General features: G+C 34.8%; 1 protein-coding gene across 5 annotated transcripts in view; it reads left to right on the top strand.

The window, feature by feature from the left end:
- Positions 1–25,350, top strand: part of LOC109439516 (membrane cofactor protein) — a 91,511-nt gene that overhangs the window by 60,271 nt on the left and 5,890 nt on the right. For 3 of the 5 annotated variants that reach the window (XM_074322465.1, XM_074322467.1, XM_074322466.1), the window contains exons 5-10: positions 525–722; positions 8,192–8,374; positions 11,529–11,567; positions 15,160–15,198; positions 16,627–16,662; positions 17,161–17,218. In XM_074322465.1, coding sequence (XP_074178566.1) covers positions 525–722; positions 8,192–8,374; positions 11,529–11,567; positions 15,160–15,198; positions 16,627–16,662; positions 17,161–17,218 — 553 coding nt within the window. Of the gene's footprint in view, positions 1–524; positions 723–8,191; positions 8,375–8,736; positions 8,782–8,888; positions 11,462–11,528; positions 11,568–15,159; positions 15,199–16,626; positions 16,663–17,160; positions 17,219–17,793; positions 17,839–25,350 lie in introns of those variants that run through there. The other 2 variants (XM_074322468.1, XM_074322469.1) reach the window with 2 other exon arrangements.

Genomic DNA, 25,350 nt, shown 5'->3' with positions numbered 1-25,350 from the left:
CTCGGATTTACGCTTTTAAATTAACAAAGATCCCCCAGAGCTTCTTTTCAGATGGGATATGTATATTGGTATTATTTTGGAATTAAAACTGAGAAGTTTTAAAAAATAGTTATTTATTAATTGATTATTAAGAACAGTAAGCAAAATACATATTAAAATGTACAATGTATTTTTTATGAAAAGTGAAATTTTTCTAAAACAAATAGTGAGGACAATGGCATTGTTTTACATTTTTGCACATCTCTTCAATATTTGGCTTAAAGGAAGACGTCAGGATTCAAATTTTGCAATAACAGCATTTGTAGCTTCTGGCAAATTTCACCATACACTCCTTAGGATGAAAATGAAAAAAGATAATACATTTTCTCATAGAACTTTCTTCTAAATGGATAGTGGATTCACAGCTAGATTGGAGAAATCATGTTAATGAATGTATTGAAGGCAGTTTGTAAGACATTACTAATGCTGTCTAAATGTTTTACCTTTTATTTGGCCTTTCCTGTCCTCTTTTTTCTCTTTTTAAGAGATTTTGTGTAAACCACCTGGACAAATACCAAATGGAAAATACACCAATAGCCACAAGGATACTTTTGAATATAATGAAGTAGTAATTTATAGTTGTAATCCTTCCAGTGGACCAGATGAATATTCACTTGTTGGAGAGAGCAAGCTGATTTGCTCTGGGCTTGATACATGGAGTAGTGACCTTCCTGAGTGTAAAGGTAATATATTTCTATTTATTTTTTCATTTATAAATAGTATGTGAACACTTTGTATATACTTTTACGAACAAGTAAACTAAACAGCCATATGTGCTTTTTCCTCTTTTTCATTAGTTTCTAATTTAATTAGGTAAAATAGAATAAAAAATAATTCTAGTTGAGTTCCCCACCCTTCACTCCACATGTTCTTGACATTCTAATTTATACATTGTGAATTACTGTGTAGATGTATGAGTTAGGATTTTTTTGCTTCAAAGTATGGAAACTCAACACACCTTGGCTTAAAAATAGCAGAGTTTTATCTTGTATTACAAGAAGTCTGAGAGTTCTGGCTAGAGGAAATGGAAGAGTATATTGTAAAAGACTAACCCTCTCGCTGGTAATATTAATAAACTCCAGATTTAACATACAGGCTGTCATGCAGGGTCTCTAGTCCCGCTCCCCACATAAGAACACAGGACATGGTGAGGCCAAAAAGGAACACCCACGGAGCCATAGGTAGCGGAGTCATACCACTATAGTCTCCCTGGCATCTGGTTTGGAGACACAGGAAGCAGGAGCCACACTATCCGCAACCTGCTGTCCACTTTTCTCTGCCAACCAACCAACCTCACTTGCTAGCTGCAATCTGCCATGCTAACTGCAATCCGCTCTTGCTAGCTCAGCCACCATCTTCTTGCTAGCCCCCATTTGGTGCTAGCGTAGCCACGGCAGTTATATTAGTGGCCAATGGCTCACTGGTTACAGCTGATAGCCAACTAGCCACAGCTGATGGCCATCCAATCACAGTTGATGGCCATTTACTACCCGAGTGAGCACCTTTCCACGTGAGGGCGAGAGCCTGGAAACTGCACTCCTGGCTCTGACCCCACACAGGCATACCTTTTTAAATTATTCTTTGCTTTATTGCACTTCACAGATACTGCATTTTTTAAAAATTGAAGGGAAGCCCCTCACCAGCAAAAAGATTATGCCTTACTTTATTTTGATACTCATTTTATTTCTGTGGTTTGATACCAAACCCTCAATATCTCCTACATATGCCTGTACAGTGGTACCTTGGTTTTCTAACGTAATCCATTCTGGAAGACCATTCGAGTTGTGAAACGTTCGAAAACAGCCGACATCTAGTCCTCAGGATCTTGCACTCAGAGGAAGCCACATAGCATGTTCGACTTCCGAGGCGTGTTCGAAAACCGAAGCATTTACTTCTGGGTTTATGGTGTTTGTAAGCCAAAATGTTCGTCAACGGAGATGTTCGAAACCCGAGGAACTACTGTACTTTAAAAAGAATTTTAAAGATCTTAGAGTGTGATATAAAACGTGGAGGCACTGGAGGTTGACTCTTTTTCCTATTAAATATTTATTTTTTCAGTTTGAGTTGACATATAATAATAATATTTTACATTTGACTCTCCAAAAAAAAGAAACCACTAAATAGCAAAACACTCTTGTCAACTGCAAATGGAACATTCTCTATAATTGCATATTCTACGAAATAAGATAATTTGTAACAAATTTCAAAAAATTGAAATCATTTACTATACGTGATCTGATCACAGTGAAATGAATGTAGAAATCAAAACAAAGATATCTATAAAATCCCCAAATATATGAAAATTATGCAAGATACTTCTAACTGACCCATGAATCAAAAAGTCACAAGAAAAATTAGGCAGTGTTTTTAATTGAATAAAATGAAAATACAATGTATCAAAATTTGTGGGGTGGAGGAACAGCATTGTTTAGGAGGATACTAATAGCATGAAATACTTATACTATTGAAAAGGGGGAAGTGTCTGAAATAAATAATTTAAGTTTCTACTTTATGAAACTAATAAAGAAGAGCAAATTATACCCCAAACAAGGAAACAGAAGGAAATCATAAAGATAGAAATCAACGAAATTGAAAAGAGGAAAAAGTAGAGAGAATTAATGAAACCTACCTGTAGTTTTTGGACAACATCAATAAAATGTTTTAACGTATAAATAGTATGACAAGAAAAAATTTTAATTACCAATATCAAGATTGAAAAGGAGGACAACACTAAATGTCCTGCAGACATTTAAAGGCTAATAAGAGAATAACAGGAACAACTTTATGCCAATAAATTTGACAACTTAAACCTTCTCACAAAAAGAACTGTTCTTCCTGGGGTAATTACCAACTATTTCAGGAGTAAATAGTAGCAGCTCTACACAAACTCTCCAGGAAAATACGAAAGCGAAGGATACTTTTCACCTCATCTCATGAAGACAACATTGCCCTGATCTCAAAACCAGACAGCAACATTTCAGGAAAATTACAAACAATATCCATAATGAACATAGAACCAAAACTTCTTGCCAAAACATTGACAAATCAAATCCCTGTCATGTGTAAAAATAAGAATACATCATAATCAAGTGGAATGTATTCCTTGAATGGAAGGTTGATTCAAATTTTAAAATAGATCAGTGTAATTTACCATATAAGGAGGCTGCAAAGAAGAAAAAAATGCAGGATCATCTTAATACATGCGGGGGAAAAAAGCATTCGACAGAATTCTTCATTGTTTCATTATAAAACTTCTCAGAGACTAAGAATAGAAGGGAACTGTCTGTCCTGACAAATTACTCCTACAAAAATCCCACAGCTAACATTTCACTTATTGGTAGATGACTGCTTCATTTCCCCCTAATGTAGGAACAAGACAAGAATGTCTACTCTCACTGCCCTAGCACGATAAGGCAAGAAATAGAAATAGGCATATGTATTGGAGAGAAAGAAATTAAGTACGCTATAGGCACTATGACATGATTGCCTCAATAGAAAAGTTGAAAGACTGAAGTTTTAACCAGATTGCAAACACAGCATCAATGTACAGCAATCAGTTGCCTGTCTATATAGTATTAGTAGTAAACTATTAGAAATTGAAATTTTTAAGTAATATTTACAAAATATCCTAACTACATATAATATTTGAAAATAAATTTCATAGCATGTACCTTTTGAGTGGTAAAAACAACTAAACACTTATAAAAGACATTAAAGAAGACCTTAGTAGAGAGAAATTCAGTGGTCATGGATTGCAAGACTGAATTATAATAAAGATGTGAATTTCCATAATTGATCTATAATTGTAGCACAATCTCAATAAAATCCCAGTAGAACTTTTTGTATAAATTGATGATCTGATTCTAAAATGTCTATGAAAAGACAAAAGTAGCATGATAGTAAAAATTTTGAAAAAATTGAAGCACTCATTCTAGTTAGTGTCAAGATTTATTATTATAAAACATAAGCATGTAATCAAGACAGCATGGTATTGGTGAAAGGATGGCCTGAGAGAACAATAGAATAGAATAGAGTCCAGAACAGACCCTTTCAAATGTTTCCAGTTGATTTCATTGCAGATGTACAAACAATTCAGTAGAAAAATGGTAAAGAACAGGCACAATTTGATATCTGTGTTAAAAAAATAAATAAAAGGTACTCAAAGCATTATATACATAAAGAAAAAAACCTAAAAATATAAAACTTATTAGAAAATATAGAAGATATTTGTGATCTAGACAAAGGTTTCTTAAATACAATCCTAAAAGAATGCTCCTTTAAAGAAAAAAAATGAATAAATGGGACTTCTTAAAAACTCAAAACTTCTGCTCTTATAAAACAGTTATAATAATGAAAACAATGAGTCATAGACTGGGAGAAAATATTTGCAAAGCACATATCTATGATATGTAAAGATATATAGAGAACTCTCAAAACAAATAATAAAACATACCATTTTAAAAAACTGAGCAAAAAAGTTCTATGAAAAGTTACTATGGTTGTCAAAAAAATACATGAAAAGTTACTCAATAGCATTAGTAGTCACAAAAATGTAATTTAAAACCACAATTATTAAATCATGCAATATAATTATACAATTAAACACATGTTAGAATGGCTAAAACTGAAAAGGAAACACTTAATACCATTACTGTCAAAGATACAGAGCAATGGGAACTCTCATTAATTACTGTTAAGAATGCAAAGTGGTATATCCACTCAAGAACACTGTTCAGTAATTTCTTAAAAAGTTATACAATAGAACTGTAACCCAAGTAAAATGAAACCGTGTTCACATAGAACCATGTATGAGAATATTCATAGCAGACTTATTCATAATCACCCCACATTGGAAACGTCCACGTGTCCTTTAGTGGTGAATGGGTGCCCAACCATGGTACATCATACAATGGAATAATACTCTGCAGTAAAAAAGAAGTGAGCTTCTAATCCATGCAACGATAGGAATGAATCTCAAATGCATTATGCTAAGTGAAATAAGCCATATGCAGAGGCCGTGATCCCATTATGACATTCTGGAAAAACAACATTATAGAGATGAAAACAGATCAAATGATTGGGTGGTTTGGGGTGGTGGGGAAGGTTGATTACAAAGTGGCAGGAGGAAATGTTACAGGTAATGGAACTTTTCTATGTCTTTATTGTGGTGGTAATTACATGATTAGTATTTATATTTTTCAAAACTCAATGCTGTACTCTTAAAAGTCTAAGTTCTCATAAAACAGTTAGAAGAATGAAAAATGAGTCATAAACTGAGAGAAAACATTTGCAAAGCGAATACCTATGATATGTAAAGATATTTAAAGAACTGTCAAAACAAATAATAAGAAAACACCCCATTTTTTAAAAATGAGCAAAAAAAGTTTTAGGAAAAGTGACTCAATAACCCAAAGAGGTCTGACAACTCACTGTGCAAACTTGCCACCTTGCGCTTACCTGGGCAGCACTGTCCGAACAGCTTGGTAAGGTTTCATAACCTTGGTGTATCAGTGTCTCACAGCTGTGTTCATGTTGACGTGTGGAGGTGTCTTGCTGAGTGGCGTTCATTATTGTTGTTGCGCATTTTTGAGTGCTGTCGTCTCCAGAATGTCTGACCTTGAATAAGAGCAACGAACAAACATTACATTTCTTGTTAAACTTGGCAAGAGTGAAAGTGAAATCAGGGACATGTTAGTCCAAGTTTATGTGGACAGTGCCCTGAAGAAAACGACAGTGTAGAAATGGATCAAACATTTATTTTGAGGGGAGAGAACGCGACACTGATGAAGAGAAGTCAGGGCGGCCAGTAACGAGCAGAACTGACGAAAACATTGGAAAAATTCATTGAATTGTAAGTGAAAATCGTCAGCTAACCATGAGAAGCATAGCAGACCAAGTAAACATCAATAGAGAAACAGGAAAATTTTAACTGAAAATCGTGGCAAGAGAAAGGTGTGTGCCAAATGGTCCCGAAGGAGCTCTTGGATCAGAACAGTGCACCAGCTCACAAGGCACTGTCTGTGAGGGAGTTTTTAGCCAGTAAATGAATAACTGTATTGGAACACCCTCCCTACACACCTGATCTAGCCCCCAAAGACTTCTTTCTTTACCCGAAGATAAAGGGTGTGTTGAAAGAGGGCATTTTGATGAAACTCAGGACATAAAAGATAATTCGACGTCAGTTCTGATAGCCATTCCAGAAAAAGAGTTCCAAAATTCCTTTGAAGGGTGGACGGCGCTGGCTTTGGTGCATAGTTTCCCAAGGGGAGTACTTCGAAGGTGACCATAGTGATATTCAGCAATGAGGTATGTAGCACTTTTTCTAGGATGAGTTCGTGAACTTAATTGTCAGGGCTCATATGTAAATTATGTCCAGCAAATCTAACTTAAAATCATTAGTGTGATAAACAGCAGTTTAGCACAACAGAGAATAGACCAGTGAACCCAAAGTGAGGATAGTAGTATCTAACATAATTTGACTGAAATATTTTTTGAAAAGAGAGGGAAAGAGACTTACCAACCTGGGAAAGAGTAGCAAGCAATCAAACATACATGTTAATGGAGTTTCCGAAAGATAGGAAAAACAACAGTATAGACAATTATTTGAATAAATGTTTGTCTGCAATTATCCACTTTTGATCCAAAACAACCCCACAAGTCCAAGATATTCAGTGACCCTAACAGGATAAATAAATTTCAAAAAATTACCAAGAATTCCCCACTACACTAAACATATCATGGTTGAACTTCTGAAAACAAAAGGTAAAAGGAAAAGCAACTAAGGAGAAGTGGCAAAGATCGCATTGCGCCTTTCCTCTAAGAATGACAAACTACTTCTCTTAAGGAACTATGGAGACTAGAAGACAGTAATATCTACTAAAGTACTGAGAGGAAAATAAAACACATAACCTAGAAATCTCTGTCAAGGAGAAATCTTTTATTTTTTTATTTTTCAATTACGTTGACGTTGAATATTGTATTACTTGTAGGTGTACCACATATTGGTTAGACATTTATGTGACTTGTGAAGTGATTACCCCGTAAGTCTAGTGCCCACCTGACACCATCCATAGTTATTAACAATATTATTGACTATATTCTCTATGCTGTATTTATCCCCATGACTGTTTTGTAACTGCCAGATTGCACTGAATCCCTTCAACTTTTAAGGAGAAATCTTTTAAAACTGAAGGTGTAATAAAAACATTTGAGATAAAAGCTAAGGGAATTGTCACTACTACACTTGCCCTAGAATTGTGAAAGGAAGTTTTTCAGGCAGAAGGGAAAACATACCTGATGGAAATTCACCTCCACAGGCAAGGAGGAGAGCAGTCTTCTGGTTTAAAAGGCTTTACATTATGGGCCCTTATATGTTGCTGAGATTTAATCTCATAAGATGTTCTCTTGCACTCACTGCCCAGCCCAGGGTTTTTTTTCCCCCCCAAGTTCTGCCAAAGTCATTAGTGGATCTTAAGGTCAATCTAGAGCGTCTTGACCAGCCTTTTACTTCCTAAGAAGTAGAGTAGAATGGGAAATACCAGAGTACACTGGTATGAAGCCTAAGTATTAACTTTATCTCGGGCCTGTGGGATTATATACCATGTAAGATGTGCTGTTTGATGTCTGGGTTGCAGTCCAAAGTGTTTGGAAAACCCTGTCTTACCTCCACTGGCCTTTCTATTTCTCGAACATCCCAGTTCTAGGATGTTGTTGCTCCCTGAGGCCTTTGTTTTGCCTGTCTTTGCATGGCTAGCTTCTTTCCAACTTTTAAATTTGAGCTCAAGTATTACCTTCTAACAGGAGTGTTTCCTGCCTTTCTCACAAAGCAGGGCACTGTAATCAGCATTAGCATGAAAGGGAAAAAGAAATCTGTAGAGCTAAAAAGAATATCGAAAGTTGCTTTTGAACTTTCCCAGAATTAATATCGGGCAGTGATACCAATACACTGTAATGACAGTCTGTTCTAGGTAGAAAAAGATTGTTAGATCTGTCCACCTGGAATTAAAATGCAAAATAAAGTCTTTAAAAAATTAACATCCTGCCTTCCATTCCTTGTCTCTTTGTTTCCACTGGAAATTACTACTTTGCACTAGTTTTTCTGTCGTATGTTAAAACAGCTTTCTATTAATTGTACAATTTCTCCACTTTTCAGTGGTCAGATGTCCATATCCAGCACTCCGAAATGGAAAATTGGTATCAGGATTTGGGAAAAAATTTTACTACAGAGCGAAGGTTGTACTTGAATGCAACCCGGGTTATTACCTTAAAGGCAACGACACAATCGTCTGTGGAGCTGACAATATGTGGGAGCCTAAGATGCCAGAATGCATTAAAGGTACAAAGGGTGTCTTTTTCCTCAGGGTTGTTTTTTTTTTTTATTATATTTTATTTCTTTGATTTAAATAGAAATGATACAGAGTAACGTCATTTCTATGACAGATGTAAAATTCACAAAGAATCCTGCTTTAGTTATTTTGTATATTTTCGTAGGGTTAGCACATTATGTACATCACACAGGTATATACATTTTTCTTGTTTGGCTTTTATGTTTAAAGTAGGTAGCAAACGTTTTTCAGCAAACTGAAGAATTTTATTTTTATCTAACTAAGTCAAGCATGAAAGGCATAATTCATATAAATAAAAAGAAAGTGATAATCCTAAGTGGTTGAACCAGTCTAAGTTATTTTTGTTTTCCAGTGTCGACTACTCCCAGTCCTATACTTCCGACTTCGAGTCATTCAGGTTTAATAACACTTTGCTTATATTTTTCAAAATTCTTAAATTCTTGGTGAAAATGCCCGTGATAACTCCCAAGTATTTGATCCAGTCTACATCATTTTGTTTTCCAGTGTCGACTCCTCCCAGTACAAAACCTCCAACCTCCAGTGTCTCAGGTTTAGTAACTTCCTAGTTATATTTTTCAGAATTCTTTAAATTGTTGGTGATGTTTTTTTTTTTTTTTAATTGGGGAAGGGGAACAGGATTTTATTGACTTTTTTTTGAAATCATTCAAATCCTTGGATATTTTTCAAAATCCTTTAAATGTCTGGTGACTTATACTGATTCATCACTTTTAGTAATGGAAGGAGGAAGAACATATTTGCAGCCATTTTAGTTGTTATACTTAGTGATTCTAAAATCATTTGCCATCGTCCTCAGATATAAACAGCTATGTTAACTTAAGTTATATAATAACTGTAAATGTATGTATATGTACAATGATTTAATGCCTTCCTCAATGGATGATATTAAAGCTTAAGTTGGTTGCATTTAAAGTACTTAGCACAGTGCCTGGCATATAGGAGGCTCTTAAAGGAAGCTCAAATGACTTACAGCATCAGGTCAATTAATATTAGAGAAGAAGAAGGTAGGTCTGTGGCATTTGTTTTCTAATATGTATGTTTTTGGTGTCACCAATTTTCCTATTTTAATTCAGTTTAAAAGTGATCTGTTGACACATATCTTCCTGGTCCAGGACCCTGTTTCATTTCCCAGACTGCAACAAGTTTACTTCTTTTCATATAGTCCAATATGAACTGGGAAATTACTGCTGTCTTCCAGAACAGACTGGTATTTCTGCCAACTCCACCTCTCCCCACCTCATACAGTTATTCTTTTTGTCTTTACTGGGAATTTCTATTTGGGAACAGAAACTAAATTTCATAGCAGCTGAAAGGCAGGGCAAGTCCTTATTTATTTCATAGCAACTGAAAGGCAGGGAAAGTCCTCATTTATTAAAATGAAATGGAGGACGTGTTGCATGGACAACTGATCAACTGCTCTGTTAAGACTTGAGAGACTGTTAGATACGGTGGGAGGAGTGTCTTCCTGATTTCAGTGCTGCGATCCCTGGCTTCTCTTTGGTTTAAGCAGAAACCAGAGACAGGCATCGTGGGAAGAGCATTAGCCTGGGCCGACCTCGCTCAGGGTCCTGGTTAGGCTCTGCTTGCTCCAGTAACATCCTCTCTGCGGGCTTAGTTTCCTGTTACATCTGAGAGTGTTGCACTAAAGTAAATCTCAATTCCTGGCTTCTAATTTGTTGGTATATTTCTGGTTGTCCCAATATTTTAAAGGATTGAGGGGAATTATGCATGTAAATGTGGTAATAGAACACATTTTTACAATTCGTGTATACCTGGTACCTTGTAACCACCTTGAGTACCTCAGCTGAGTGCTGTGAGGCTTGGGGGGAAAGAGATGGTTTTTTGGTGGACTGCTATGTTACGATTACAGGTGAACTTATGCTCATCAACACGTCCATGTTTACTTACGTGGTCTTAGTGGGTTTGTGCACTGTGGGATACGTGTTTGTTGATATGCTCTTTTGAAAGAGTTGACCGTACGAATTCATAATGGATTTACAACTTTAACATGTGAAAGACAGAGGAGTGAATTGATTGTGAGAAACATTTATAAACTACAAGTATTTTTTAAAAAATAGAAAAATTCTTCATGGTTCTGTAAATCATGTTTTATTATCAGTTAAAGGATCAATAGCAACATCTGATGTGTGACAATTAAGTTTGCGAACTTGTTGCAACGATTTTGCTAGCCTTTTTGCTATCAGAGGGATTATTCATTATAAGTTTGTACCAACTGGACAAACAGTTAACCAACTTTATTATTTGGAAGTGCTGAAAAGGCTGTGTGAAAATGTTAGACGACCTGAACTTTTCTCCAACAATTCATGGCTCTTGCATCACGACAATGCACTAGCTCACACAGCACTGTCTGTGAGGGAGTTTTTAGCCAGTAAACAAATAACTGTATTGGAACCACCTCCCTACTCACCTGATCGGGCCCCCAATGACTTCTTTCTTTACCCAAAGATAAAAGAAATAGTGAGGGGAAGACATTTTGATGACATTCAGGACATCAAGGGTAATACAATGATAGCTCTCATGGCCATTCCAGAAAAAGAGTTCTAAAATTGCTTTGAAGGGTCCCTAGGCACTGGCGTCAGTGCATAGCTTCCCAAGGGGAGTACTTCAAAGGTGACTGTAGTGATAGTCAGCAATGAGGTGTGTAGCACTTTTTCTAGGATGTGTTCGCAGACTTAATTGCAGACCTCGTATAGTGGTGATGAGGTAGACCTAATTGTGCTGATATGAAAAAATGTGCAAGAAATACTAAGGGAAAAGGAAAGGATAGAGATTATGTACTATGTATGATACTAGTCGAATGGTATTTTTAAAAAATACATGTTTATTGTGAACACTTTTTTTACTATTTATTGTGAGGTAACTCCTAGAGTTTCCATTATAAAGTAACAAAGCTGTAGTGAACATTGTTATGCATACATCCTTATGTACTTTTGTAAATAAATATTTAGGTTAAATTCCCAGAAGTAGAATTGGAAAGTTCAGGAAGTATGTGAGTTTTTCATTAAGGACTAATCTTAAAAAAAAAAAAAAAACTAAAAATTAAAATGAAATCCGTAATACCAGATTGATAAAAGCTGGTGAATGGTATCAAATTTATTTTTCTAGGTGTCAAGCCTACTGCACCTCCAGATTCAAGTCGTCCAGGTTCAGTAACTCTTTATCCTACTTATATTGTTAAGAACTTCATAAGGTGATGGGTGAAAACTGATATCATGTATCCATTTGCATTTCTTTAGTTATTGATGAAGTTGAATTATTTTGGTCTACATTATTTACTCATGTCCTTTGTTCATTTTTCTATTAAGTTTCTAAAATATGCTTGTTGATTTGTCAAAACTCATTATAAATTAAAGCCCTTTTAATCTTAAGTGAACATTTTTTCTAGGGGTTTTTTTTTTTCCTCTCCTTATTTTTAGTAGTCAGTTTTCTTTGAAGATTTTTATACAGTTGGATATAGATTGCTTTTTATAACTGTAATTAAATAATATGTGAATATAAATTCGTAAAATTTCAAACATTACAAAAGTATACAGTGTAAAAGATTAGTCTCCTTTTTCTCTAGTCCATTACATGAGTTAATCACTTAATAGTTTAGATGTCTTTATCTGTTTCTGTACATCAATATCCTTATATGGATAAGTATACATGTTTTGGCTTGTTTTCTTTTTTCTTAAAATTGTTCCCATGCTATTCATATTTTTCTAAAACTTACTTTTTACACTTACTGTGTTAGATTGGGGTTGTATTTCGATTTATTCCCATCCTTTTTTATTATGACTTTAATAGATACCATATTTTATTTAACTATTCTATTAGTGGATATTTATATGTACAGAAGTTTTGCATTAATAGGTAGTTGGATGTATCGATCTTTTCCCTAATGGCTATGAGTATTGTGTCTGTTTTGTAAAAGCTTTAGGCTGTCCCCATGCTGAAATTACATAAACATTTCAACCATGTCTTCCGGTTGCATTCTTTGCTTTAAAATTATTGGTACGTCAGAAATCCTTAAGATATATGGAGTGAGGTAGGGTTCCTTTCCACTCTACCCACCCCCATTTGTTGAATATGTCTTCTCTCCAACTGTTTTGAAATGCAATTTTTATCTTAAATTCTAGTCATCTTTCTGTTCTCTTCAACTCTACATTCCTGTGTCATCATCAAATCATGCTTTTTTTTCCCACTGTAGTATTATGATATGTCTTAATGTCTTGCAGAACACTTTTTGTAAATGTTAATAATAATATAATATTAATGTTTATATTTCTAGATCACCTTTTTTTTTTTAACATTTAACCATTTTAAGTGTACATTTTAGTAGCATCTAGTATGTCCCCATTTTCAAGCAACCATCACTACTATCTCCAGAAGTTTTCATCTCAAATGACTGTATCCATTAAACAATAACTATCTAATCTCTCTCCACACAAATACACTGGGAACCTATTCTACTTTCTGTCTCTACAAATTTGACTATTCTAGGTATCTCATAGAAGTGGAATCACTTCTGACTTATTTCACTTAGTATGTTTTCAACGTTCATCCACCTTGGAGCAAGAATCAGAATTTTATTATTTTTATGGCTGAATAATATTTCATTGTTTGTATATGTTTGGTTATCCATTCTTCTGTTGATAGACACTTGGGTTGTTTCCAGCTTTTGGCTAGTTTGAATATACTTCTCTGAATATTGGCATTTGAGTAGCTGTTTGAGTCCTTGTTTTCAAATTTTGGAGTGCATCTCCCTAGGAGTAGAATTGCTGGGCTGTGTGGTAATTCTGTGTTTATTTTCTTGAGGAACAGCCATGCTGTCTTCCACAGTGCCTGTACCATTTTACATTCCCACCGGCGATGCACAAAGGTTCCAACTTCTCCACCTGTTTACCTACACTTGTTGTTTTCTGTTTTTGATACTAGCCATCCTAATGTATATGAGGTGATATCTCATCATGGTTTTTGCTTGCATTTCCTAATGACTAGAGGTCATGTTAACGTGTGCTTATTGGTGTTTTGTATATCTTGTTTGGAGAAATGTCTATTCAAGTCTTTGGCCAATTTTTGATTTGGGTTTTTTTGTTGTTGTTATTGAGTTTTAGGAGTTCATTATATATTTTGGATATTAGTTCTTTCTTTAGCATTTATATGATGTGCAGATGTTTCTTCCCTTTGAATTGCCTTTTCCTGATAAACAGGTTTTTAATTTTGATGATGTCCAATTTATCTATTTTTTTCTTTTGTTACCTGTGTTTCTGGTGTCACATCCAAGAAATCATTGTCAGATCCAACATTGTGAAGCTTGCCTTCTATGTTTTCTTCTCAGAATTTTATAGTTTTAGATCTTATGCTTAATTCTTTGATCCATTTTAAATTAATTTTTCTGTATGTCATAAGGTAAGAAACTTAACTTCATTCTTTTGTATATGGATATCCACTCTTCCAAGAACCGTTTGTTGCAAAGACTCCCCTTTCCCCATGAAATGTTCTTAGCACCCTTGTGTTCATTTGACCATATATGTGAGGTTTTTGTTTCTGGGTACTCTATTCCATTGGTCTGTGCATCTTTATGCCAAGACCACACTGTTTTGATGATTGTAGTTTTGAGTAAGCTCTGAAATCAGCAACTGTGAGTCCTCTTAACTTTGCTTTTTTTTTTTTTTTTTAAGATTGTCTTGGTTTTCCTAATCCCTTGGATTTCACATGAATTATAGGTTGGATTTTTCTATTTCTGAAAAATGCATATTCAAGATGGTGATAGGGGTTGTGTTTAATCTGTAGATTGCTTTGTGTAGTATAACATTTTAACAAAATTAAGTCTTCCAGCCCATGAGCACAGGATGTCTTTCCATTTATTTATGTCATCTTCAATTTCTTTCCGCATTGTTTCATGGTTTCCAGTGTAGGAGCCTTTCACCTCCTCGATTAATTTTATTCCTAAATATTTATTATTTTTGATGCTGTTGAAAATGGAATTGTTTTCTTAATTTTCTTCTTGGATTGTTCATTTGTAGTTTATAGAAATAGAACGGATTTTGGGGTGTCAATTTTGTAGCCTACAACTTTGATGAATTCATTTATTAGTTCAGACAAGTTTGTGTTTTTGTGTGTAATCTTTACAGTTTTCTATGTAAGATCATGTCATCTGTAACAGATCATTTTAGTTCTTTTATCCCAATTTGCATGCTTTTAATTTCTTTTTCTTTGCCTGATTGCTCCAACTAAAACTTCCAATATTATGTTCAATAGAAGTAGGGAACTCAGGCATCCTGTCTCGTTCCTGATCTTAAGGGGAAAACTTTCAGTCATTCACCATTGAGTGTGCTGTCAGCAATGGGTTTTTCATAAATGGAGTTGATTATGTGGAAGTTTCCTTCTATTACAGATCAACTTATAAATCATATATGAAGCCTCCTGTATCTTTTAATTTTAAGTAGAATAAGGTCAATCCCTAGACCAATTTTGACAATAATCTACTGGTAAACTTACTGTACTACAGAAAAGTGTCATAGGAAAAATTACTTGACAGGAAGAAGAATTCTGATGACATTGAATATAAATTTACAATATTTTATGATACTGCTTTTAAGTAGGAGCATTAATATAATTTATAAAAGGAAAGTGAAGTTATAAGGGTTTTTGTACAAAGGCAAAAAATCTAAACTTATGAATTTAGAAGTCTTTAAGCTTTATTATTTTCTTTCTTTTTTCTAAAAGTTATTTCCATTATTTATTTTTCCAGGTCCTCCCTCTCCCGGTGAACCACCATCTGGAGGTTTAGGTATTATTTTGGTTATTAATATCTGCATTATGAAACATTGAAGTTCTACTTGGAAATATTATATTTCAATTATCTGTAGTTAGAGAAAAAACAACCTTTCACAAAGGGATGATAATTGACATTTGTACTTATTTTAATAGTGCAGATACCATGACAAATGTAAGCCGTAGTATGTGTAATCACATTTAGATAATACAGCTTTTGAGAGATGCCCCCAAATTAGGATTCCTTGTGTGGTTAGGTAACTCTAATGCTGCAGTTACGTGTAGATTAAAATTTATAGAACTTGCTTTCCATATGATGGTGGTATTTTGTGATGACAATTTGTGTAGCATATTTTCTGTAGGCTCACAGGGTTCACACTATTTGCTAAAGAAAAAGATGAAGTATAGTTGTGACATTTAAATGAAATACAAATATTTCTTGATGAGTAAATGACGAAAATATCTATTACTCTTATTTACTTAAACTAGTTTAATAAGGTTAATCTTTTTATAAAAATCATCTTAGGCTTGTTATGTTTTCCCTCTGAATGCTGTCATCAAACTGTTTTTGTGCCAGTAAATCCAGTTCCATCTTAAGAGGTTAAACACTTGATAATTTTTTATGAAAGGAAAAGAGCAGAGGTAAACATGACATTGTATGCTTCAGTTATATAAATTAAATAACAATAATGGCAGTTTAGAAGCAGAGGTACTACAGATAAACATTTCCAAGAATTAAGATTTTGCATTATTATTTATCGCTCTCTGGATATTAAAAAAATGCACATTTAATCGCTTCTCGGCCTTTTGGCTAATATCAAGTGTAAAAAATGCATGTTTAAGTTTCTGTGCATAATTTTTATCCATGTGCCCTGGTGTTTCACTTGCATCCCTAGAATCTCCTTGGTAATTAAGACTATGTTTTAATTTGGGGGTGGGGGTGCATGAGGAAGGATCGATGATAAGATAAAGTATTGTTACTGAAGATTCTGCAGATCGCATCTATATAATAGATTAATAGGACTTCATTATGACTTATTCCACAGACCCACTTTGGGTGAAAAATATAATAAATTTTGTAATAAAATCGTAAGAAATGATAGACTGAATACTGAACTAAACCAACTATAATGGTACATTTAAATACATTTTTAAAACGACTTTCCTCTAATCTAGTGAATTCTAATTGTTCTAATAATAACCTTTACTAAATAACCTGGTGTGGAAGCTACAGCACAAAACCATGTTGAACCCTAAGCTTGGAATCAGAAGGGTTCAAAGTGATCAAAGTGACCTGGATGCACTAGTGAGCTCACTAAACCGGATTGATAAACTTTTTCTTTGCTGTAGCTTATAGATGATCTGGTCAAAGGGAAAATGCATCTGCTCACTGGAGACTTACATGTGCTCAATCATCTTCAAACTGGTTTTATTTTTTTCTCAGGTGCAGGAAGCATTGCTGGGATTGTTATTGCTTCATGTAAGTGTCCCAAACTTGGATACCACTTCAATCAAAATATCAATTTGTGAAGAAGTGCATTATTTAATGATTTTTCAGTTTCTGCAGTTTTTATAGCTTGAAATTAAGTATATGAGTCTAGAAACACCTAACCTTTATATGATATACCACCTTGTGTTGGTGATTGTATATTCTTTTATATTCTGTATTTCCATGTAGTAACAAATCCTAAGTAATACATATATTTCCAAGATGATCAGTCATATGAGTTTGCACCCAAAATGTGCTTTGGGTAATAACTCTAAATTAAACTAAGACTCTTCTTTGGGTTACTGTGGGCCATTTAAGTGATTCTAGGGAATTGCATTTAGACAGTGAAGAGTCCAGATGGAATGTGTACATGCTTAAATAATATTTTCTGAACACAGAAATATAACCAACATTAATTTCTTCTGTTAGATTTTGAATGCTGGTAATTAGTTTTCAGTTACATGTCATTTGTGTTTTGCTTTATTTTAGTGATTGGCGTAGCACTCCTGGGCTGCATCTTCGCATTTTTTATGAAAAAGAAGAAAGGGTAAATTAAACATGTTTCTTGAACATATTGGTGCTTCTCACTCTTGTCATACTTTTGTGCAGCTTTTGTTTGTACTCTTTATCGCATGCTGTCTTTTTTAGAAATGTACCTGCGTGAATGTGCCATCCGAATTGCATTTCTTTACTAAAAATATTTTGAGCTGCTTTTAATTGTAACGAGAAGTCTGTGCAGAGCTGCTTCAGCTCTTATGAATGTAGGACAATTTCTGTGGGGTTTGAGGTTTAAGTTCTGCAACAAATCATGGACCATGAGGGGCCTTCTCCCCTAGGTGCACACGGTTTCCTAAATTGGACTGGTGTCCAGGATTAAATTTAAAATAGTTCCCTGTGGAGATTTTGACAGTTGTAGTCACTGGAATTTTTTGATGAAAATTTCCATTTGTCTGTATAACTTATGTATTTGTAAGAAGTAGTTGTAAGAAGTTATGTAAATGTCTTCATTCAAGTAACCCAATTTGATTTTTTTTCATTTAGAGTTGTTATTTATACATGTTCAACTGGGGAATTAAAAGCAACACTATTTGATGTCCCTCTTATGTTCTCTTAATTTACTAGGTTGCAGGAAAACTGATGGGGTTAAACTTAAAGTTGCTGAGAGGGGTAAGATTCACAAGGCACCTCATTATCTGTTTTTTATTTATAAAAATGAAAAAAAGGTGGGGAAACCTACAATAGAAAAATAGAAAAAATGCACAAATTCTTCTAAGGAGCATAGGATTTTTAAACATCTAACTTAAATTCCAATGAAATAATTTACAATGTAATGAAAGATTTAGAATAAATCCTGGAGCATAGACCAAGGTGCTTTGAAATTTCTGATTTTTAGTGATTTGTTTTTCCCTACTGCTTTGAAAATAGCTTTGAAATCAAACCAATAATTTTAAGACTTTTGGAATTCATGATTTTATATTTTCCTTTTATATTAATCATTGGGCTTGGGCTGTGTAACAAAAGTAAATTCTCCACTTATGAAGAGCTTAAACTCTTTTTTGTTATTGGTTATCTTTTTAAAATACCCACAGTGACTTCATTTGAATCTTAAATCTTTTATTTATAGGACACATGATATGCATATTCGATTTCTCTTTCAGTAGTATTTTTTTAAATTACATATACACAGCAATCTGAGTAGGAAATACTATGAGTGGAATATTTTTATAATTCCAAAAGTTTTGTGTAGAAATAACCAAAGAAAGCAAAACAAAATAGCTTTGTGTTCCTCACTTTCCTTCTTTGTTTAAAACATCACTGCATCAAAATATTTAAAGATCTAATAACATGTCATCAAAAACATAAAGCATTGAAAGGAGTATTAAAAATGTCCTTTTAGAATATACATTCATTCTTAAATGCCTGTCAGCTTAAAATAGACTACTAGAGATATACAATGATTATACAAACCACATATATAAACCAAAAACCTACAACGGCTAAAGAGAAGGGAGTCCAAATAAAACACAAAAGAAAATCAGCAAACAACAAAAGATCAAAAGGAGAAAGGAACAAAAGAACTACAAAAACAATCAAAAAACAGTTAACCAAATGGCAATATAGACATACTTATCAGTAATTCTCTAAATGTAAATGGATTAAATCTCCAATAAAAAGTTATTGGGTGGTGCCGGCCCGGTGGCTCAGGCGGTTAGAGCTCCATGCTCCTGACTCTGAAGGCTGCTGGTTCGATTCCCACATGGGCCAGTGGGCTCTCAATCACAAGGCTGCCAGTTCAACTCCTTGAGTCCTGCAAGGGATGGTGGGCTCTGCCCCCTGCAACTAAGATTGAACACGGCACCTTGAGCTGAGCTGCCTCCTGGATGGCTCAGTTGGTTGGAGCGTGTCCTCTCAACCACAAGGTTGCCTGTTCGACTCCCTCAAGGGATGGTGGGCTGCGCCCCCTGCAACTAGCAACGGCAACTGGACCTGGAACTGAGCTGCACCCTCCACAATTAAGACTGAAAGGACAACAACTTGACTTGGAAAAAAACTCCTGGAAGTACACACTGTTCCCCAATAAAGTCCTGTTCCCCTTCCCTAGTAAAATCTTTAAAATAAAGGTGGTTGAATGGATCAAAAAATATGACCCATCTATATGCTGCTTATAAGAGACTCACTTCAAATTGGAGGGTACGTACAGACTGAATGTGAGGAATGGAAAAAGATATTCCATGTAAATAGACAAAACAAAAAGAAAGCTGGGGTAGGAATACTTAAAGCAGATAAAATATACTTTAAAACAAAGAATGTAGAAAGAAAGACAGAGAAGGGCATTACATACAGTAGTACCTCGGTTTTCGAACGTAATCCGTTTCAGAAGACCGCTCGACTTCTGAAACGTTTGAAAACAGCCGACAGCTAGGTCTCAGGATCTTGCACTCAGCGGAAGCTGCATGACATGTTCAACTTCCGAAGCGTGTTCGAAAACCAAAGCATTCACTTCCGGGTTTACTGCGTTCCTAAATCGAAATGTTTGTCAATGGAGACATTCGAAAACCAAGCTACTACTGTAATTATAAAAGGTTCAATCCAAGAAGAGGATATAATGATCAAAATGTCTATGCAGCTAGCATTGGAGCACCTAAATATATAAAGCAAATATTAATGGACTTAAAGGGAGAGAGTCACAGTGATGCAACAATAGAAGAGGATTTTGATACCACACTCACATCAATGGATGGACCATCCAGACAGAAAAGTAATAAGGAAATAATGCCCTTAAATGTCACATGATACCAATCAACTTAATAGACATTTGTAGAACATTTCATCCCCAATCTGCAGAACACATATTTTTGTGAAGAGCACATGGAATATTATCCAGGATAGATCACATATGAGGCCACAAAACAAGCCTCAATGAATTCAAGGAGATTGAAATCATATGTAGCAACTCTTCTGACCTCAATGGCATGAAACTAGAAATCATCTATGGAGAAAAAACTGGAAAGAAACACAGATCTGTAAAGACAAAACAAAACAGCCAGTGGGTTAAAATGGAAATCAAACAGGAAATCAAAAACTACCTTGAGACAAATGAAATTGAAAACATAACTTTAAAATGTACAGGATAGTAGTTCTGAGAGGGAATTACTTCATGAAACAAGAGGCCTACTTTGTGAAACAAGAAAAATCCCAAATAAACAATCTAACTTTGTACTTAAGGGAAACTAGAAAAAGAAGAACAAACAAAACCTAAAATAAATGAAGGAAATAATATCAGATCAGAAATAAATGAAATAGAAATTAAAAATAATAGAAAAGATCAATGAAACTAAGAGCTGGCTATTTGAGAACATAAATAAAATTGACAAACCTTTAGCCAAATTCAGGTGAAAAAGAGAGAACCCAATGAAATTAATTCATAAATCAACCGACATCAAAGAAATACAAAGAATCATTACAGAATACTGCTAACAATATGCCCCCAAATTCCACAATCTAGAAGAAATGGATACATTTCTAGAAGGCTACATACAACTTTCCAAGACTGAGCCAGATAGAAAGAGAAAATCTAAACAAACCAGCAGTAAAATTGAAGCAGTAATCAAAAAACTTCCAGCAAAAGTGCAGGATCAGACAGCGTCACAGGTGAATTCTGCCAAACATTTACAGAAGAATTAATGCCTATTGTTCTAAAATTACTTCAAACAATTTCGAAGAAGGAATGCTTCCAAACTCATTCTACAAAGCCAGCATTGCCCTGATACCAAAGCCAGACAAAGACATTACAAAAAAGAAAATTATAAACCAATATTCTTGATTAACATAGATGCCAAAATTCCAAACACAATATTAGCAAATTGGATTTGATAATACGTTAAAGGGATTATACACCATGACCACAGGGATTTATCCCAGGAATGCAAGAATGGTTTAACATTTGCAAATCAATTAACATCATATACCACATTAACAAAATGAAGGATAAAAATCTTAACCATCATCTAAATGGATGCAGAAAAAGCATTTGACAAAAATTTCATATCCTCATGATAAACTTTCAACAAAGTAGGTATGTAAGGAACATACTGCAGTGTAATAAAGGCTATATATAACAAACTCACAGCTAATAACATATTCAATAATAAGCTGAAAGCTTTTCTTCTAATATCAGGAACAAGACAAGGATGCCTACAATCACTTCTGTTCAGCATAGTATTGGAAGTCCTAGCCACAGCAGTCAAACAATAAAAAGAAATGAAATACATCCATATTGGACAGGAAGAAGTAAAACTCCCACTATTTGCAGATGACATACTATATAGAGAAAATTCCAAAAAAATCCACCAAAACATTAATAGAATTATTAAAAGAATTTAGTAAAGTAGTAGGATACAAAATCAATATTCAGAAATCCATCGCATTTCTACACACTAATAATGAACAAGCAGAAAGAGAAATTAAGAAAACAGCCCCATTTACAGTTGCATCAAAGAGCAAAAAATACCTACAAATAAATTGAACAAAGGAGGTGAAAGACCTATACTCTGAAAACTATAAGACATTAAAGAAACAAATTGAAGAAGATACAAATTAAATAGAAGAATATACCCAGTTTATTGATTGCAAGGATTAATTTTCTTAGAATGTCCTTACTATCTAAAGAAATATACTGATTCAGTGCAATCCCTATTTAAACACTAATGGCATTCATCTCAGAACTAGTACAACTAATCAAAAAATTGATATGGAACCACAAAAGACCCCGAATAGAAAAAGAAACCTTGAGAAAGAAAAAAGTGGGAAGTAGCATATGAAGGCTGGACAATTAAGTTTGCGAACTCATCCTAGAAAAAATGTGACATACCTCGTTGCTGAATATCACTACAGTCACCTTTGAAGTACTCCACTTTGGAAGCTATGCACCGACACCAGCGCCTAGTCCACCCTTCAAAGCAATTTTGGAACTCTTTCTGGAATGGCCATCAGAGCTGTAGTCCTATTACCCTTGATGTCCTGAATGTCATCAAAATGTCTTCCTTTCAATATTTCCTTTATCTTCGGGTAAAGAAAGAAGTCATCAGGTAAGTAGGGAGGGTGTTCCAATACAGTTGTTCATTTACTGGCTAAAAACTCCCTCACAGACAGAGTCCGTGTGAGCTGGTGCATTGTCGTGATGCAAGAGCCATGAATTGGCGAAAAGTTCAGGTCGTTTTCATCTAACTTTTTCACACAGACTTTTCATGACTTCCAAATAGTAAACTTGGTTAACTGTCCAGTTGGTACAAATTCATAATGAATAATCCTTCTGTTATCAAAAAAGGTCGACAACATCGTTGCAACAAGTTTGCAAACTTAATTGTCAGACCTCGTACGCCCTGATTTCAAGCTATACTACAAAAGCAACAATCAAAACATTAGAGTGCTGGTACAAAAACAGATATGCTGGACTGACAATTAAGTTCGTGAACTTGTTGCAACGATGTGGCTAACCATTTTTTGCTATCAGAGGGACTATTCATTATGAATTTGTACCAATTGGACCAACAGTTAACCGAGTTTGCTATTTGGAAGTGATGAAAAGGTGAGTGAAAAAGTTAGACGACCTGAACTTTTCACCAACAATTCATGGCTCTTGCATCACGACAGTGCACCAGCTCACACGGCACTATCTTTGAGGGCATTTTTAGCCAGTAAACAAATAACTGTATTGGAACACCCTCCCTATTCACCTGATCGGGCCCCCAATGACTTCTTTCTTTACCCTAAGATAAAGGAAATAGTGAAAGGAAGACATTTTGATGACATTCAGGACATCAAGGGTAATACAATGACAGCTCTGATGGCCATTCCCGAAAAAGAGTTCCAAAATTGCTTTGAAGGGTAGACTAGGTGCTGGTGTCAGTGCATAGCTTCCCAAGGGGAGTACTTCAAAGGTGACCATGGTGATATTCAGCAATGAGGTATGTCGCATTTTTTCTAGGATAAGTTCGCAAACTTAATTGTCCGACCTCATATAAATCAATGGAATAGAATAGAGAGCCCAGAGATCTTCACTTCTACTGTCAGTTAATCTATGACAAAGGATATATAATGGGGTAAAGATGGTCTCTTCAATAAGTGGTGTTGGGAAAACTGGAAGGTACATGCAAAAAAAGTGAAATTAGAACAGTTTCTTAAAACGCATACAAAAATAAGCTCAAAATAGATTAAATAATTAAATTGTAAGACCTGAAACCATAAAACTCCTAGAAGAAAACAGGCAGTAAACTCTTTGACATTGCTTTCAGCCGTATATTTTTGGATGTTTCTTCGGGAAAGGGAAACAAAAGCAAAAATAAAGAAATGGGACTTCATCAAACTAAAAAGTTTTGCACGATGAAGAAAACCATCAAGAAAACAAAAGACAGGTTACTGAATGGGGTAAGATATTCACTAATGATATATCGATAAAGAACAATATCCAAAATAAATAAGAATCTCATACAACTTAACACCAAAAAAAACCCAAAAACAATCCAATTAAAAAATGGGCAGGGGACTTGAACAGACATTTCTTGAAAGAGGATATAGAAATAGCCAACAGACATATAAAAAATGCTCAACATCACTAAATCATCAGGGGAATGTAAATTAGAACCACAATGAGGTATCAGCTCATTGTTAGAATGGCTATCATCAAAAAATAAAATAAGTGCTGCTGAGGATATGGAGAAAAGGGAACCCTTGTGTACTGTTGGGATTGTAAATGGGTGCAGCCATAATGGAAAACAGTATGGAAATTCCTCAAAAAATTAAAAATCGAGCCACCATATGACCAGCAATTCCACTTACAGTTATGTATCCAAAGAAAACAAAATTACTAATTCAAAAAGTGAAATGCACCCCTGTGTTCATTGCAGTATTACTTAAAATAGCCAAGATAGGGACACGACGAGGTGTCCATTGGTAGGCGAATGGTTAAAGAAGATGTGGTAAATACATACAATGGAATATTACTCAGCAGTAAGAAAGAATGTAAAGAATGATATCTTGCCATTTGCAACAACATGGGTGGACCTAGAGGGTATTAAGCTAAGTGAAATAAGTCATAACAGAAAGACAAATACCATATGATATCATGATATCACTTATATGTGGAATCCCACCCCGAAAAACACCAAAACAAATGAATAAACAAAACAAACCAGAAACTTATCCATAGATACAGAGAACAAGCTGATGATTGCCAAAGGGGAGAAGATTGGGGTGCTAGGCAAACTGAAGTTGAAATTGGAAATGGAATGAAGAAAATTAATGAAAAGGAAAAGGAAGGAGACCTAGTACAGCAAAACAAGCAAAAAACCCGTGTCCATATGCATGTAAGATTTTCTTACACCTCACACTTCTCTGAGAAATTACTGATAGGATATGCAAGGCAGCATGTGGTGGGGGTATGTGAAAGACGGAGAAAACATTAGATGCCCTTACAGTGTGTTCTAAAAGGAATATGACTGGGGAGTCTGCGTAGAGAATGTCCTTGAAAATTATTACGTATAAGGAAACCACTGTCAAACTAAAACTGTCCCTTACCCACTGGCTAAATAAATAAGGTAAAACAAAACAAAAAACCAAAGTACAAAATCGTGTTAAGTAGTCATTTTTAAGGTCATTAAACATCATTTAAATTATTATGAAAATGGCCACAGGGTTAAAGTGTCTGTTTTCTGTTTCTTAGCTCTCAGTAGGAATAGAATAGGATCCCAATTGGCTGAAATGGGCCTCATCTGTCACTCCTTCCTTCTCCCTTCCAGTTTCCTTCCTTAACTAATTCTTCTGCCATACTATCTAGTCTTGGAGTCCGCAGTTCTTGTGTTGTCCTTTGCTGCTGCTGCGCTCATTCTGCACGTCGTGACTGTGTGGTTCCAAAAACCAGATGCCTTTTGTTTACATTAACCTTTCAGTTATTTGTGTGAATAGTTTTTCATAGATGCATGATTTTCTTTATTCAGTTATATCCTTCCTGGATAAGTGAGTTTGCTAAGTTCATTAGTTATTTGCATAATTTGTGTATTTTAAAAATGTGACTACATCGTTTTTCTTTTATTCTATTAAGGGTATTTATTATTTATAAACCTTTTTTTGTTACATTAATAATGACTGATGTGGTGACTTGGTAATTGTTAAGCTGCCTGC

Source organism: Rhinolophus sinicus, linkage group LG17 (genome assembly GCF_036562045.2).
Source record: "Rhinolophus sinicus isolate RSC01 linkage group LG17, ASM3656204v1, whole genome shotgun sequence".
Lineage (NCBI taxonomy): Eukaryota > Metazoa > Chordata > Mammalia > Chiroptera > Rhinolophidae > Rhinolophus > Rhinolophus sinicus.
Note: the sequence above shows the minus strand (reverse complement) of the source record. Positions and strands in the feature narration are given on the sequence as shown.